The 17,356-nt window shown below is 37.0% G+C and overlaps 1 protein-coding gene across 1 annotated transcript; it reads left to right on the top strand.

Moving 5' to 3' along the window:
• Nucleotides 1-849: 849 nt before the first annotated feature.
• On the top strand, nucleotides 850-1,176 carry LOC311169308 (uncharacterized protein; the record flags this gene model as incomplete). Its single annotated transcript, XM_084231128.1, has 1 exon — nucleotides 850-1,176. The coding sequence occupies one exon, from the start codon at nucleotides 850-852 to the stop codon at nucleotides 1,174-1,176; it is 327 nt and encodes a 108-aa protein (XP_084087254.1).
• Between the last annotated feature and the right edge of the window lie 16,180 nt (nucleotides 1,177-17,356).

Raw genomic sequence — 17,356 nt, 5'->3', positions numbered from 1 at the left:
ACTGTGCTTAACCCCTTGTGTCACCAGGGAGGCCCAGTTGGGTAAAATTTTAAAAAAATGTAAGATACATGGATAGATGATAAAGTGCAGAAAGGGGGGTGAATGGGATGTGGAGGTGAGTATAATGTGCATTTGTAGTAGCAGTGAGATTAGGGGAAACGGTGCGGTATGAGAAAAAGATCCCTGGGAAGTCTTCTCATTAAAGCAAAACAAGTGGAAAGCCAAGAATAAGTCAATGAATTGTGCATGGTTCTAAGGCACTAGAATCAGGTAACTTTTGTTGTTTCTTCGGGCATGCACAGCAGGTGAACCAAGTCTTCTTGACATGGCGTGTTCTTTTACCTTCTGAAGAGAGATGCACCCTTTGTTCTCAGGCTACAACATGAGTTCTTTTTGAAGAAATTGATAAATATAAAAGCCTTGAGTTTTTCTTGATATTTTGCAGAATCAATTGTGTAACAACTCTTCAAAAGGGCTGTGAGGAACAGATATTTCATCAGCAATTCAACAATATTTAATGAGATTGAGGTCAAGTGATGTTAATTATATTGAGGGTTATTATGTCAATACTTTGAAGAAACAACTATTTCTTCTCAGAAAATTAAAGCAACGTGCTCAGGAGAAGCCTAACCAGGTAGCCAAGCAAGTTCCAACATTCTTTGTGAGGGTTGTCAGAGGACAACAGACTCATGAGTTGTGTCAAGCGAGGATAATTCATGGCGTGACACCCTAGGAGGACACGTGTTGTATCACATTCTCTGAACAGGGTATATAAGCCTCCCTGTAGGAGTCGACAGTCGCAGTCTGATTCTTGCCTTGAATAGCAAACAACTCTCCACTTCTGACACCATGAGCTACTATGGCAGCTACTATGGAGGCCGCGGCTATGGCTTCGGAGGCTTCGGAGGCTTCGGTGGCTTCGGTGGCTTCGGTGGCTTTGGTGGCCAGGGCTGTGGAAGCTTCTGCAAATCCAGCTGTGGTGGTGGCTATGGAGGCTATGGATATGGCTCTGGCTTTGGAGGATATGGAGGATATGGCTCTGGCTTTGGAGGATACGGAGGATATGGCTCTGGCTTTGGAGGATTCGGAGGATATGGCTCTGGATATGGGGGCTACAAATATGGCTGCTGCCGCCCGTCCTGCTGTGGAGGATATGGATTCTCTGGTTCCTACTGAAAACTACTGAAATTATATGCAGGGGGCAAACCTTCCAATAGGTGCGGGTCTACCTTGTGCTTTCATTTCTAAAAACATTATCAAGTTGTCTCCAAAATCAGTTGACAGCTATTCATGATTGCTTGAACTGCTCCATGAATATTTGGTGCTTCCATCCCTGACCTCAGAATCCATCATCTAAGTGTATATTCAGTATATGTAACCATTCCTGCTTAACCTCCTCATTACGGTTTAATTTTTTGGCTACCATTAATATGATGTTATATTTGTAGCAAGAGCATATAGACAACTTGTATTTTGCTTTTGTCTAATAAATTATTTGGGTAAAATATAAATATTTTGGTTTCTTTTGATATCTTTGTTTTATTTCAACATCTTGTGTGAGTAACATAAACAAATTACTTAAGAAGCTCCAAGGTCTGTGTTTACCTGGTCTATGTGATACAAAGGTTTCTAGTTCACCATGTTACAGAAGTTTGAGAACATACTTAGACTAAACAAAACTAACAGACAAGATGCCTTATTGATGGAAATCTCCTCAGGTTGTTCTCCATTACTCAGTTCCTTGGGCACCTGGCTCTTTCTTGCTTCAGGACTTTTTCTCTCCCCAGAAGTTTCTAGAGGTTTTCTTTTAGGCATATTCTATCAATGCATCGCTGGGGTCAGGCTTCTTTGAAGATCAACTGTGAACGGATTGAATCCTAAAGTTTCCTAGCCAATGTTTAAGGTGGCCAGAGAACCTGTTTCACTAGTTTGTCTGACATGACCAGACATGTCTGGATCCACTTAAATCAAACCTGGACCCCTACTATTTGCCTCTTGAGAAATTCTTTTTATCCTTCTGTAAAGGTTCAGGAGGAAGATTATTGTGTGAATAATTTCTCACAGAAAACTCTTCCCTTTTCACCTAGCTTGTAGTTTAGATTTCAAATCAGAGAATCAAACAAGGGAATCAAATGAACAATAAAATAAAGGAGAAGATTTCATAAAGTCACATAGAATGTGTCCTAACTATTGGCATAAAAAACAGTGTGAACACCTGAGCCAGTGCTGTTACCCCGGATGGCAAAGATTCAAAGAATTGCCAGCAGAAACCCTTGATGTGCCTTTAATCTTGGTAGTTAGGTTTTGAAATCTAAATCATAGGAGGTTCTAAATCCCTGGAATAAAGTAGAGGAGTTCTTCAGATAGTTATTTTATGCTTTAACCAAAAGGTTCAGTGGGATGGTGTGTGTAGACTAATAATAACAACTCTCATTATTATTTTCCAATAGTGACATGTTCTTAAATTTTCATTTTCCATTTTCCAAAGTTTAGCAACATGTGAATGGGCATGCACATCACACACATGCTTGATGTATAAATACAACTTGCTCTGTTAAAACTGAAAATATAGTCAGCCTTTTAGAGAATCATTTATTGGAATACATGGCATATGACTGCACCATGTCATGTCCTGGAGACACTAGATCCTGCTAAATATCTCCTGAGCACCATACATATTAAGTTTAAATGTTGGTTTTATTTGGAGGACATTTTTAGTTTTGTCCTGGAAGTATCCAGATACTATTAAATTTGATTTGTGCCAAACACAATGAGTGATTCCCCTGAATGTTATAGTTGTTAGAGGCACATTGCAAAATCTGCTTATATTTATGGCTAGATTGTTAAAGAATTGACAGCCAGGAACATGAAACATTTTCCTAAATTGTATTCCCTAAATAGTTCTCTAGAAATAAAATTTGTTCCTGTTTATTATATAAATGAATTGTCAGAATATACGTTCTTCTAAATGCAAGTAGGGAGTAGGGAGGAAATCTCTTAAATAAAAAGACATGGGTCTTAATTCTGAAAAAGGTGTAATAATGTTAGGTGTATAGAGATTGTATAATTTAGGATCCGGGATTAATGTTAAACGATAGAAGTGGAGGAGCAATAATTTCTTGAAATCTACATACCAAAAATAAAATCTCTCTAAAAAGAGCATCAGAGATGCAATAATCATTGTCACATTTCATCACTGAGCTCAAATTTGTCATGGCGATGCAATGATGGCAATCAATATTAAAAAATCTCTAATCAATGAAATGTGCTCTATTAACATAAAAGGACAGTCCAGAGAATAATTTATTATATATGCACACAGAATAGAATTTCAGAATATTTGATTATTTTCCCAAGTCTGAATAAAAGGGTCATTTATTTATTTTGAGTATAGAGATTCTTGAGATATCTATTTTTTAGATATATTTATTGAGGTAATACTGATTTACATCACAGTATAAGTCTTAGGGGTATAGGTTTATATTCTATAATCATATATTATTTCACCACACCCCCCACTAGAGCTCCAGCCATCCTCCACTGGAACCCCCTCACCTAAAACCTGTTTTTAAATATAGTCAACAAATATAATTTTTCATCTTAATAACTTGGAGGATTAGAGTGAAACCATGGATCTATCTGTGGCTTTAGAGTGAATGTGGAGATTCTGAGGCGCAATGTAGTTATATACTAACTTACGTTTCTTCCTACTTACACACCTTGCTATGGACTAGAGATCTATGGGTTCTTTTGTCCATTTGATTGAAAATGGCATCATGATCCATTTAGCCACTAAAGTCAGAATCTGTAGAAGCTTTCCATGTCTCCTCTCTCATCTCCGTTTCCACTAATACATATAAAGAAGTAAATCTTTTGTGCTACCTCCTTAATATATATTTACATATATAACATGTAATATATAATAATACACATGCTAATACAAAACATCCATTTTCTAATGCATACAGTAATCATTTGTCACCTGGAATAGGACTATACCTTCTTTATTCTTCTGTGGTTTCCAGGATTCAAAACCTACTCTTACCCTTTAGTCTTTTTGTTAAAATTCCTTTGTTTAAAATGGTTTCTTTTTTTTTGAAGTTGTATCCAGAATCAGAACTGTTTTTATAAAAAATATAATATTACAATGATAAGCTTGATAATCTGTTTAGTAATAATAATTGATGTATACCTTACAGTAGTTTCTTCATATATTTTTGTAATACATAGTTTTTTGAGTTTTTATGAATTATTTTATTTTATATAATTCTTACATCATTCTTCATTTTTGTATAATGTTGCATTTTCATTTTGGTTATATTCCCCATATAATTCCCACCCCCTTTTTCCGACCCTAATCCCTCTTCTTCCCCCTCCCCTCACTGTAGCGTGTTTCTGGTCTATAGTTGCTTGTTGATTTTGATTTTTACTTTATTGAAATTAGTCTTTTCCCTGGTCCCTTATTTAGATTTTCTAAATTCCTGCTATGAGTGAGACCATCTGGTATTTTTCTTTTTCTTTCTGGCTTATTTCGCTGAGCATGATCCCTTCCAGCTCCATCCATGTTGCTGCAAACTGCATGTGTTTATCTTTTTTGATTGCTGAGTAATATTCCATGGTGTATATGTACCACATCTTCTTGATCCAGTCACCTATTTTTGGGCATTTGGGTTGTTTCCATAGCTTAGCTATTGTAGTGCTATTGTAGTGCTGCTATAAGCATAGGGGTGCAGGTGCTCTTTGGAATTGATGTTTCTGTTTCCTTTGGGTAAATACCTAGGAGTGGAGTTGCTGGATCCTATGGAAGCTCTATGTTTAGTAGGTCAAGAAATCTCCACACAGCTCTCCATTGGTGGTTGGACCTAAAATGGTTTCTTAAGTTTCTCATCTGGATGGCACCTAATGCTGTTACTGTAAGGAAAATAATACAGCTCTCAGTGTGTTGCTATGGAAAGAAATCTAAGATATTTCAGTCAATAAATCAGCATGGAGAAGAGCATGGGCCATAGAGTGGACCCTGCATGTAGAAAGCTCAGTGGACACTGGATCCAGACGGGCTATCACCTGAACCATCTGTAACCTTTCTCACATATTTGTCCTTAGCTCTTCCTTGACCTCAGAGAGCAGGCTCTTCAGCTTTCAGAATGATCTTTATTTAACCTCAGAGATCAGCCTAAGCAAACTTGCTTTCAGTGGTCACCAGAGGGGGCTCTTGGAGTGTCCCTTTTCCTCCAACACTGACCAGGGATATATAATCATGACCACGTAGGATTTCTGGTCACCTAGTTAGTGGTAAGTCCAAGTGATTCGAAGCCAGATCTAGTGTTTACAAGAAAAAAGCAGAAAGCTTGAGGCCAGTCACTTCACATTCATCTAGACATTATATTGCTTCTAAACTCTATTGTGCAGTTATAGTGGTTACCTTTGGTAACAAGAGAAATATCTCCATTAAAAATTCATAAATCTTTCTGTAGAAATTGTTGAAAGAGGCATTATTACATTTCCTCCTGGGATGCCTTCACTCTCCCACAAGGCTGCATGCACAAATTTAAGTTCCAGGGCTTCTACTGGCCTCTAGTCCTTGATGTATCTTATACCTCTCAGAGGTTATTACCAATTGGTGTGATATATTGGTTTCCTTAGGGAATTTAAGCTCCATATGGACATGTACTTAATTTGTTTACTTCCTATGGAGTCCTCAGGGCCTGGAGCAATGTTTGTGTTTTTATAAAATATACAGAAAAATATTCCATAAAATATGTACTGAATGAGCCTGTGATGGAGCCAGTCTATTATTCATTAATATGCCAGATTCTCCATTAAATTAAAAGTTTTATTTTCATTAATTAAAATTAAAAAATAAACATTTATAATTTTAAACATCTTACTTTATTAATCTTTTTCCATAGATAGGTATAAACCATTTATAATATGTTAGCCACCCTGCTTGATATGAAGGTATAACATAAACTAACTTCAATATAACTAAAATAAAAACATATTCCATTCATACTTCCTTTGCCTGCCATACATTGTTCACATTTCAACTTCAGAGTTTAAGATATTGGCATGGCTGTTCCAGTGTAACTGAATTTAAGAGACAGATATTGCTCTAATCACTATCAGTAATCATTGCTGAAACAAATGATAGTTTGAAAAGCTTAAATGACTTATTCCAAATCATAGAATAATGAGGTATGAGATAATAATAAGCAATGATAAATTGGAAATTGAAGGGTTTTCGCTCTCAGCACAAGTTCATGAACCTTAGCACATATGATAAAGATGATTATAAAAATGCTCTGTGCATGCAGCTGTGACATTTCTGTGGAGCAAACCACCATAAAATCTGTGATATACAGCAAGAATTTTAACGCTGATTCATCTGAGAGCTGGGGAAGTGAGATGGACTTGCTGGGTTGACTAATATGACAGGGGTTGGCTGATGGTTGGCTTGGGTCAGTGGCTGACTTGGCTCTTTTCCACGTGTCATTCTCCCATAAGCTAGATCAGGTTGTCAGGGAGATCGCATTGGTATGACAGCACAATCTGCAAGAATATTGGCTAGCCAAAACCAGAACTGACACACCTTTAGTTCTGCCTTATTTTATTGAGTAAGCATGGACTCTAGCTGAGCAAAGAGCGAGAGTGAGAGAACACTACAAAGTCATAAGGCAAAGGGAGTAGACGAGGAGGGGTGAAACTTTGATTCTATTCTAGACCCCAAAAGTTAGTGTCTCCTTTTTTAAAAAGATTTATTTATATAAGAACCAGGGTACAGGACAGATTCATGGGAGGGTGGGAGGATTCACCAGAGACAGAGCGGGGAACAGAACAGGCAGACTGACAAAATACACTGCTGAGGGGAGCAGCGGGTGAGACAGGAGAGGTCTGCTCGCCATGTGGGTTGCTCCGAGGCCATTGGGGATAGAACCAGCACTGCAGAGGCTCCAGACACCTTCACAACACAGCGTTCAACTGCCTGCACCACCAAGGAGGCCCAGTGTCTCCTTTTAACAAATCTTTTTCTTTGGTAATGCCATCCTCTCAAAGCAATCCGTGTTCTCTTGTCTGCACACCAAAGACTCTCAAATGTCCAGTCTGTAGGGACGCCAGATAAACCTGTGCAATTTGAATTTCAGATCAACAAAATATGTTGTAAATTATTACAATGCAAATTATCACATGGAACATACCCTAAAAATTAAAATCATGTACCTGAAATTCACATTTGACTGGCACATTGTATTTTTATTTGCGTAATGTGACATCTCTCCCAATCTAGCCTTTCTCTTGCTATTTTTCTGTTGGAAAATGTTTTCAAAAATGTCAATACAGGCAACTGAATCTCAACATGTTCTGATAGATAGATTCTTCTTCTCATACATGAACTCTTTCTGACCCTCTGTTCTGACATTTCCACCCACTTTCCAAAATTAAAAAGTCAGTCATGAAAATAGCTCTCAATTTCTCTCCACTTCTTATTCATTGACTACTAATTCTCCCTATTTATATGCTTCATCACCAATTCTCCTTCTCTATTTCAAATATTTTATGTTTTCATGCTAATATTCTCCACTAAGTGTCCTGATAACTCATCTTTTACTCCATTTATGTCTCAAAGATACCATTCTCCCTCAAGTCCATTACTAATGGCCAGAAACCCAAAGTTTGAAGTTCTGCTGCTGACATCACAATAGCAACCTAACTGTTGTTTAAATCCATGATGTTGAGCAATTAATTTTATCACATTAAGCCTCATTTTTGCTATCTGATGTTGTCATTGAGGATAATTTCCTAGTTTTCCCTGTAATGTGGGGAAAAGTAAGTGGGCTAATGTTTGCAACCACAAAAGAATGGCTGGACACACCTAGCAGACAATAACACTTCACTTTAATTATCATTATTATTACCTTCATACTTTTATGTTCTTATAATATATTTTTCACTATTTAATTCCAAAGAAACAATATATTTTCATCCTGTAAGACCAAGCATATAAAAAGCACTCTTTTATCATGGTCCAAAAACTAACATTAAAAAAATTCTCAACTGATATACTTTTCTCAACTGATACACAATTTTTTCATGATAACCCTTATTATGTATGGTCACGTTTGATATTGATGTCTGATATTTTTTTCCCCTGCTCAGTGTAACTCCTTCAGTGATATCCAAGTTTATTCAACTATAAATGCATGCACATTGGAATTCATTATACACTCATATAGTGAAATATCTCATTTTCTTTTTTAACTCATAGCGGTAATACCAGATGGTTATTAAACTTGATAGCTTCCTATTATGATTTGAATTTATTTTGTACTATAATTTTATGTTAAAATAACTGAAATAATATTCCAGATTTAAGATTTAAATAGCCTTCTTGATACACCAAAAATACAAGTATAATAAATGATTCAAACCCCATTACGAGTCATTTGTACTCAAATCAAGACTTTCTCCACTAGTTTACTCCAGGGCTCTGTTCAGAGATTTTAGGAAAGAACTCTTTAATAAAAAGGAAAAGAAGGTGTGGAGAAAAAGGAGCCCTCGTATACTGTAAGTGGGAAGGGAGATTGGTCCAGTTCAGGTGGAAAACAGTATGGAGGTTTCTCAGTATATTAAAAAAAAAAAAATAGATCCAGCATAGGACCCAGAAATTCCACTTCTGGACATCTACCCAGAGAGTGCAAAGACACTAATTTTAAGGAATATGTGAACAACCAAAGTGGCAATGACAGATGAGTGGATAAAGAAGATGTGATATTTTTAGAACAACAAACATGGAACTGGAGGGAATGGTGCTAAGCCACGAAAGTCAGAATTAAAGACAAATACAGGCTGATTTCACTCATATGTGGTTCACAGAGAAACCAAACAAAGGAGCTGACAAACCTAAGTCAAAGCAAACCACAGAGATCTGACTGTAGAACTGAGACTAACAGAAGGAGAGTAGTGGACGGGGTGCAATGGATTAGGGTGGAGGGTTGTGGGTGCTTTGGTGGTAGGTGTGGTAGCTTCTGAAGAACTATGAAACTACACCCCTAAATCATATACAGTGTGGTAAACCAATGTTAACTTAATAAAATGGAATATAAATTTTTTAAAAAAATGAAGTAAAGAGAAGATTATCAAACTATTGTCACTGTCTTTTAGCATACTTATCTTCCAGAAATAAAAAAATACAAGGAGAAGTGTGAAATATCTAACATGTTCCTTAATTGAAAGAGGTAAAAATCACTTGAAAATTAAGAATCTCTTTGAGAATATGGGTAACACAAAGACCGTGTGGTTAAGTTGGGACATTAGACTGACAAACTCTGCTGGACACTGAGATGCAAGGATGGCTAGAATAGCAACCAAGCCAGGGCTGCAGTAGTCTTGTTATAAAATCGCTTTCCCATTAATGTTGTGGTGGCTTTTAGCCACTCTTGGAGTCAGTGATGGCTATTCCTGGACACTGCTGGCACCATCCTTTCTGCTGTGGATGCTATAATTCTGATGAATTCTGATTTATTCTGTCATTGCATAATTTTATCAAAGCCCCAGGACCAGGTAGCATCTTAATTCCTATTTCATGTACCAGTATTAATGAAAGGAATTATCTAGTCCTCTTCAGGTTCTATATTGGATCAGGATACTTCTTCTGGAGTGAGGCTTGTCTACGAAGTAGTCCCTCCTCTCTCCCCTCATTCTGCCCAATAATTAATGATGTTAACGACCAAAAAAAGTAATTTAAAGTGAAACTACCTGTTTTCTTCCAAACCAGGTTAAGCCCAGAATAAAAATAAGGGGATGATCCTTGTAAGTAAGTGACATGATAAGTTATTTCAACCCTCAGTCAGTCCCCTGTGATGGTTTGTTTGCGTGTCAATTTGCCTGAGTTACAGAAGTCAGTGATTTAATCACACACAATCTCAGTGTTGCTGTGAGACTATTTTAGAGGTGTGATTAGCATCTACAGTCAACTGGCAATAAGTAAAGGAGGTGACCCTGCATAATATGTTTGGAATTGATCCAGTATGGAGCCGTTCCAAGCAAAAGCTGAGGTTTCCAAAAGAAGAGATTCTGCATGGAGACTGCAGTATAGAGTCCTGCCTGAGCTTCCAGCTTGCCAGCTTTCTCTTCCCCTTCTGGGTTTTCCTGACCCCAGAATTATATGAACCAGTCCCTAAAATAAGTCTCTCTCTGTTTATGTACAATTATATGTGAACACACACATATATATGGACACACATACTCACAAATACATGTGCACACTCTATATACACTATGGAGAGAATAGTTTACTGTATGAATCTGTAATCCTCACTTCACATTGTTGATAGGGTCTTAGATACTGATTTTAATCAAAATTATATTAAATGAAAACAGGTCTTCCCATAATGACTTTTTATTCAACATAGACCAGGATTGTTTCTTATCAACATTATAATGAAACAGTATTGAATATAGGCAGATAGATTGATGGGCAGATGACAGAGAGAGAGAGAGAGAGAGAGAGAGAGAGAGAGAGAGAAGAATTAGTTTCTATAGGCCAAGAAAATTCCCCTAAATCACCACTTAACTCAGGGTTTTGGCCTGCGATGATGGTTAGAATTTCAATTAATTTCCTAGGGATTGAGGACAGTCTCTGCATTACTCCAACCAACTCCCGGCACACTGGACACACAGATGTTGGGGAGAAAGGGATGATGACAGGGAAAATAATATAAGACCAATGAGGGTGGGGACATGCAGTGTGAAGAGTGTGGTATGGTGGTATAGACTGAGGAGGTGCGCCTATTCCCCTAAATCATGTGTGGTGTTGAAAAAACAATGTTACATCGATGATGATGATGATGATGATGATGATGATGATGATGATGATAATGTAAAAAATGCATAAACATGTTGCCTACATTTACAAAAAAAAGAGTGAGCTCATGTGTGAGTGAGCGAGAACGCTGCTATCTACAGGGAGCAAGTAGACAGTGAACAAATAAGAACAGATGTGACAGGGATGAGAGGAGACACCAAAGGGCATGGATGAAAAGTCAGCAAAGATCAAGACCTTCTACACAAGTCATGCCTTAAACTATTCCTTGATCTGAATGTGCTTGACATCACCATCAAGAAATTTCTATCAACTCCCCTTGGGCATGGCTCTCCACATCAGTGCAGGAAAGAGGGCAACACAGAAGCTCTGAATCTGCTTACCTAAGCTCAAATCTAACGTGCACTTAATAGCTGTGATGCCTTTGAGCCTGTTATTACTTAAGCTCACTAAGTCATCTGTGAAATGAGGGTAATGATGGTATCACCTAAAAAGCTGATTGTATTGGATGAATTAATGCATTTAAAGTTTCTGACCCACAGTCAGCAGGACTAAACCCTTCCTATTCTTGCCCTTCTTATTGCCTACTTGAGATGTGTCTAGCCCAGGGCTTGGCTGAAGTAGTTAACCCTTCAATAGAGTTTGGTTTTGAATAAGGGTGGACAGGTCACGTTTACATAAAGTAACTTCTTAGAATGTCAGAAGTGGGCATGTGTAATTAGTGAACCAGAATAATCTTTTGAAATGCAGTTGGGGTATTACCTCATGTCATGGAGGGATTTTATAGGATCTCAAGGAGGGTCAGATAAAAGCCAAGGCTTTGAGGATTGAAATATTGCCTCTAATAGACACAAAGTTGATTAAAGGCACCCCATATTAAAACATGTTAATGTGCAGGAGGCCCTCCCTTGCTGGAATCAAGGGAACATTACAAGGTTTGGGGGCCCAGATGCCACTTGAGATGTAAAGGCTGTAGGCTTTACCTACTCCACTTCTGAGGATTTGTAAAATCATTGTGCAGAGAGTGACATTTAAGCTCCAATAACTCAGTTTTTACTATTCAACTGAATTCCATGGAGAGCAAATTGTGGTCATTGGCAACCTGGGCTTACACAGAAACTTTGCAAGGGATATTGCGACCTCAATTTCTCCGCATTCTCATTTTGGTTAAGGAAATGAGTTTGGAAGGTGGAGTGTAATTAACAGTCTGGCCTCTAGTCAGAGACTATGTATCTTCTTGTGCTCCAACACCCATTCACAACATGTGAAAATTCTGCTTCCCCTGAGTTATGGCATCTTTGTCCCATCACTGGGAACTGTCTTGATCATTTGTAGACCAAGACCTTTAAAGACTGACTCATTTTTCTTTCAAACAATTTCACCAAATGACTAGTTCTGTATCTAGTTGTTGAATAAATCTAAATATTGATACTTTACAAGTCACATCACAGTCTTCAGATTGTTTCATTTCTAGCTCAGATATATCCTATGGAAGGAAGTTTCTATGGGAAGAAAGTCACAAACTCCTGAGGTGCTCTCGTGACTGAAATGAAGTATGATAAGTTATTCAAAGAGCATATTTGCTGGTGGATTTTTTCATGTGAGAGTTATATCACAGATATGTTTTTCTATTGGGGGCATTTAGTAGCTATGGACAGTCTTTATATGTATAAATTTTTATACAAATTTGTAACTATAGATATATATAGTAGTTTATATATATATATGTATTTACATATTATTCTGAGTGTTAAGAAAAATAGAAACACCACACAAATGACAAAAGCAAATACCCCTGGTACTAGCACTCAGAAACAAGTCGGATGCTAGTGAAAAACTATAGGAATTAAAACAAGTCAGTCCAAGCTAATCAAGCAAATTAATTCTACAACATGGAGAGCAATGCTAGGTTATGTTTATGTTTTCTTTTTATCTCATACACAGTCTCTTGGGGTTGGGGGGGTGTAAAGGGCAGGACAGGACACAGTGCAGGTTCTCTGATCCCATGCAGACGGGGTAAGGGAGGAGTCAGAGTCCTCAGTAGTTTTGCAGGTTTTTTATTGGGGTTCACCAGGCATATGGCAGACAGGGGTGCTGGCTGGGGGGCTGGGAGGCTGAGCTCTCTGGCGTTCGTTCTGCTGCTTCTCGGCTTCTCTTTCGGCTTCGGCTTCTACTGCTGCTGCTGCTGCTGCTGGCGTCCCCGTGATGCCGCCCTTAAAAAGCACAGTCTCAGCTCAGCTGAATCCCATCTACCTATGCCCACACCCTATTCCAGGTGCCCGCCATCAGGCATGCATTCAGGACAAGGATCCATCATCTATCCTGATGGCGGAAGGGCAGAAAAGCCTGACATTTTCTTTACCCTACACGGGGAGATCCACATTTATGGTAAAATGTAAGAAGAAATGGCAATCTGATCTCAATGAGTATTCAGTATCTAATACACCCTATTTGACCTATTTGTGCAAACTCTTCAATTTAGGAAGTCAGTTTTGCCACGACATTGTTGTTGTGTTTATGCAATAACTTTTTAACAATTGCTTGACTTTGGCCCAATGTTCAATTCATATTTTATACAATAGCTATGTTAAATATTATTTTTCCCTTTGTATTTTTTAAAGATTTATCTATTTATGCATACAAGAACTGGGGTACAGGCTAGAGGTGTGGAGGGGTGAGAGGATTCACCAGAGATAGAGTGTGGAACAGAACAGGCAGATTGACTGAAACACACTGCTGAGGGGAGCAGCAGGCAAGCCAGGAGAGGTCTGCTGCGCCATGTGGGTTGCTCCCTGGCTGGCCGGGAATTGAACTCCAGCTGCAGTGGCTGTGGATTGCTTCATAGGGTGCATCTTAACCCCTTGAGCCACCAGGGAGGCCCTCCCTTTGTATTTTTATGTCAAATCCACTTACTATGATGACAAACAGTGGTGATTTCTAAAGTATCATAGTTTTGTGTTGTTGACTGAACCTTCTATGCGATCAATAATTTCTTATTTTTAGCAATAATGCATGTTGTTCCCACTGACACCTGATTGTAATGATGAGGTAGGTACAATTGTTTCTCAAAGCCAATTTAAATGATGCAGCTGATATAATGGTCTTTTAACTCTTAACAAAATATATCTCTTCTTTCTATTTAGAAGCACATTTGTCCAACATGATAACAGTTGTGACTCTATCTGTGCAGTTAAGTTATCCAACTTTTTTCCCAAAGAGTGGCATCAAACATCATTCATGTTTCCTGCTCAAGTACAATCTACAGCTTCCACTGCAAATCCATCCTCACGCTGAGCTCTAAAAGCAGGTGTCCTATGATCTTATGACAAAGGTAATTTTACATTCTATGATCTTGTTTTTGCCATTATCATTAGAAGAGTTTCTTTTTCAATATTTGAATTTTACTTAGAAAATGCAGCCAAACATCTTAAAAATTGCATATCCTTTTAAGACAAATGGCTAGGGATTCTAGTAACTACTATGAAATATATGCTTCTATACAATCGATGTGCTTTTTTTTTTAATTTGATATTAACAGAATTTCCTGACATGTTTATCACCTGTCTCTGTTAATTGCCAGGTTAGCTAGTAAGTGGTTTACAAATGCTACCACTTTCAAGCCAAATATCTCTGGTTTTACCTGAAGCACAAAGTCATAAAAAATAACTGCCTTTCTGGTGTCCACTAGAATCTAGGGAATATTTAAATTCATGACTTGTGGTAACTTGGGCTAACTGACTTTGATTTTCAAGACATCTTCTTTCTCTTCATGAATCAATGTTGTTGTTAAAGCAAACAAACAAAAAACTTGAATGCACTTTTTGACTAGTTTGTGTTATAGTGCTTGGCAATTAGTATGACTGGCTTCAAACTGAACCATCTGGGATCACTTAATTTGAATTTAATCCACCATTTGAAAAAAAAAAAAACACCACTTCAGGCTAAATAATTTGAAGCAATATGAATGAACTTAAGGGACATTATGCTAAGTGAAATAGGTCAGATACATAAAGACAAATAATGCATGATCTCACTTTTGTGTGAAATTTTAAAAAGTCAAATTTGAAATAATATAAAATTGACTGGTGGATACCAGGGACTGCGTGTCAGGCAGATGGGGTGATGATGACCAAAGGCAACAAAATTCCAGTTATAAGATGAATAAGTGCTGGAGACCGGAGGTATAGTGTCATCACTGTGGTTAATATTAATGGATTTTATTCTCAATATTTGTTAAGAGGGAAATCTCAAGTGTTCTCAGAACAAAAAGGGTAATAGATATGTTAGTTGGATTGATTGTGTCTGTCACTTAACAATGTCTACATATATCATTGTTTATATATATATAGCTTTAGACATCACTAATTTTCTTTTATGTGTTCCATCTTTTTCTTCATTTATCTTATCCCCTTAATCCAAATTCCTCATTTGTTGTTCTAAATATTTCCTGTACTGAAACAGACCAAAAAAAAATGTTCTTTCCAACATGTTTGCCTCTAAATTCTTTCTATAGTATATCTCTAAATTAAAGGGCTATGTTGTAAAAGTACACAGAATGAATTTAAATATTCCTTGATGAACGAGAAACTTCAAGTATCAAAAACAACTGCATTTGGGTAAATGGCCAGATGTGCTTCTATTTGAACAATGTATTTGTGTATTTACATTTGATGTTGAGTTTTTATTTGTTAGGATCTTTCTGTGAAGATCATTTAACTGGAATTTTTTTTTTAGTAATCTTTATTAATGTTCAATTTTGACTGATTGAAAGAATTTTGAGAATTTTATCTAAAAACCAGGAAAGAAAATAGAGAGTAGTTTTCATATTGAAGTTAATTGTTTCATCTTAGTGTTCATCTGCTAGAGTCACCAAAACAATGAGGATATAATTTGAAGTGCAGCCCTGTGAGGATATAATTTGAAGAGCAGCCCTGTCTATATCGTTTCTTGAGCCTATGAAGGAAGAGTTGAGTCTTCCACAATAGAGAGGAAACTGAGGAAATGTTTTGCTGTATTACTTTTACTCTTGTCAAAGTTTGGGCAACAGTTTCATAAAAGGAATCTTCTTGTTTTTCACATATACCTCAGTTTCATAAAAGGAAGCTTGTTTTTCACATATACCTCATTGTTCAACAGGAAATAATGAAAACATTCATCTTTCATGTGGAGTTTAAAAACTTGCTCTGATAAGTTTAATAAACTCCTCTTTATATAAGCAATGTTCTTATGCAGCTGCAAAATACTATGGCTAGCACTTGAAAATTGTAATATTTTCTAGATCTAGGAAAATGTAATATCTTTTTATCAGTTCTTATTTAGTGGAATCTTCCCTGCTCTGCTATTCTTTTATTCATTCTAAAACCCATTTACTGAGGTGTGAATTGACATACAAAAAGCCATACATACTTAAAATAAAATAAACAAATTGTTGAGACTTTAAATAAGTAAACGTCCATGAAATCATCACCTATCATGATCTATGTTACAAACATATTCATCATCTTTAAAATGTTCTCACCCCTTAGAAAATTTCTTTGTAGACAATACAATATTGCCAGCTGTACTCGGGATATTGTATGGTTGATCTCTAAGGCTTACTCTGCACAGCTGAAATTCTCTACTTTTTGAATAATAACTCTTCATGTCCTTTCTCCCCAACCTTGGCACCCACTGTCCTTTCCCTGCTTCCTTGAGTTGGACTCTGCCAGATTCTCATATAGGTGCATCATGAAGCATCCGTCCTTCTGTGTCTGACTTATTTAACTCAACATAATAGCTTCCAGGTTCATCCATGTCATCACAGAAGGCAGGGTTCCCTACTTGTTAAAGGCTGAATGCTATCCCACTGTGCATGCATATTGCGTTTTCTTGATCAATTTGTCTGCTGATAGATAAGCATTTAGGTTTCTTTCATGGCTTAGCTACCATGACTGATGTAGCTAAGCCTACACTATTGAAGTGCAGATTTTTCCTTTTCTATTTTGAGTAAATGATATTGAAAATTCCATGGGTAGCTTTCTAAAGTGTTAACCTTATAATGATTAAAATGGACAGAATTACAGTTGAAGAAGGTAAATGAAATTAGCTAGCATTAAATATACTAAAAACCTTAGAAGAGGCAAATGAAATAATAGAAATATATCAAAATAGTGTAGCAGAGCTAGCATGTATTACCTAATTTAAGCCAGATACCTTGGTATTGTTATATAAGTTCTGTAAACATTATTATGCCCATTGTAAGAATGGAAGATTGAATCAAAGAGTCTAAGTGACCCACCCAAGAACAGACAGCTAGTAGGTTGTTAGAATTTGAATCTGGATTCAAAATCCAAGTTTCTTCTCCTGCCCCTTCTCCCTCCTCTGCTAATGTTAGTAGGGATATTTGGTATAAACTGTGGACTATGAGAAATGAGAGATTGTTTTCAGTCTTCACTGGTTAATTTATTTTTATTTATTTTTTAAAATAATGTCTCCCTTCTGGTCTTTTTTAATTAATTAATTTATTTATACAAGCACTGGGTACAGTCAGAAGCGCGG

Source organism: Talpa europaea, assembly GCF_964194135.1.
Source record: "Talpa europaea genome assembly, chromosome: 4".
NCBI classification, from domain to species: Eukaryota; Metazoa; Chordata; class Mammalia; order Eulipotyphla; family Talpidae; genus Talpa; species Talpa europaea.
This window is presented reverse-complemented; position numbering and strand designations above follow the sequence as displayed.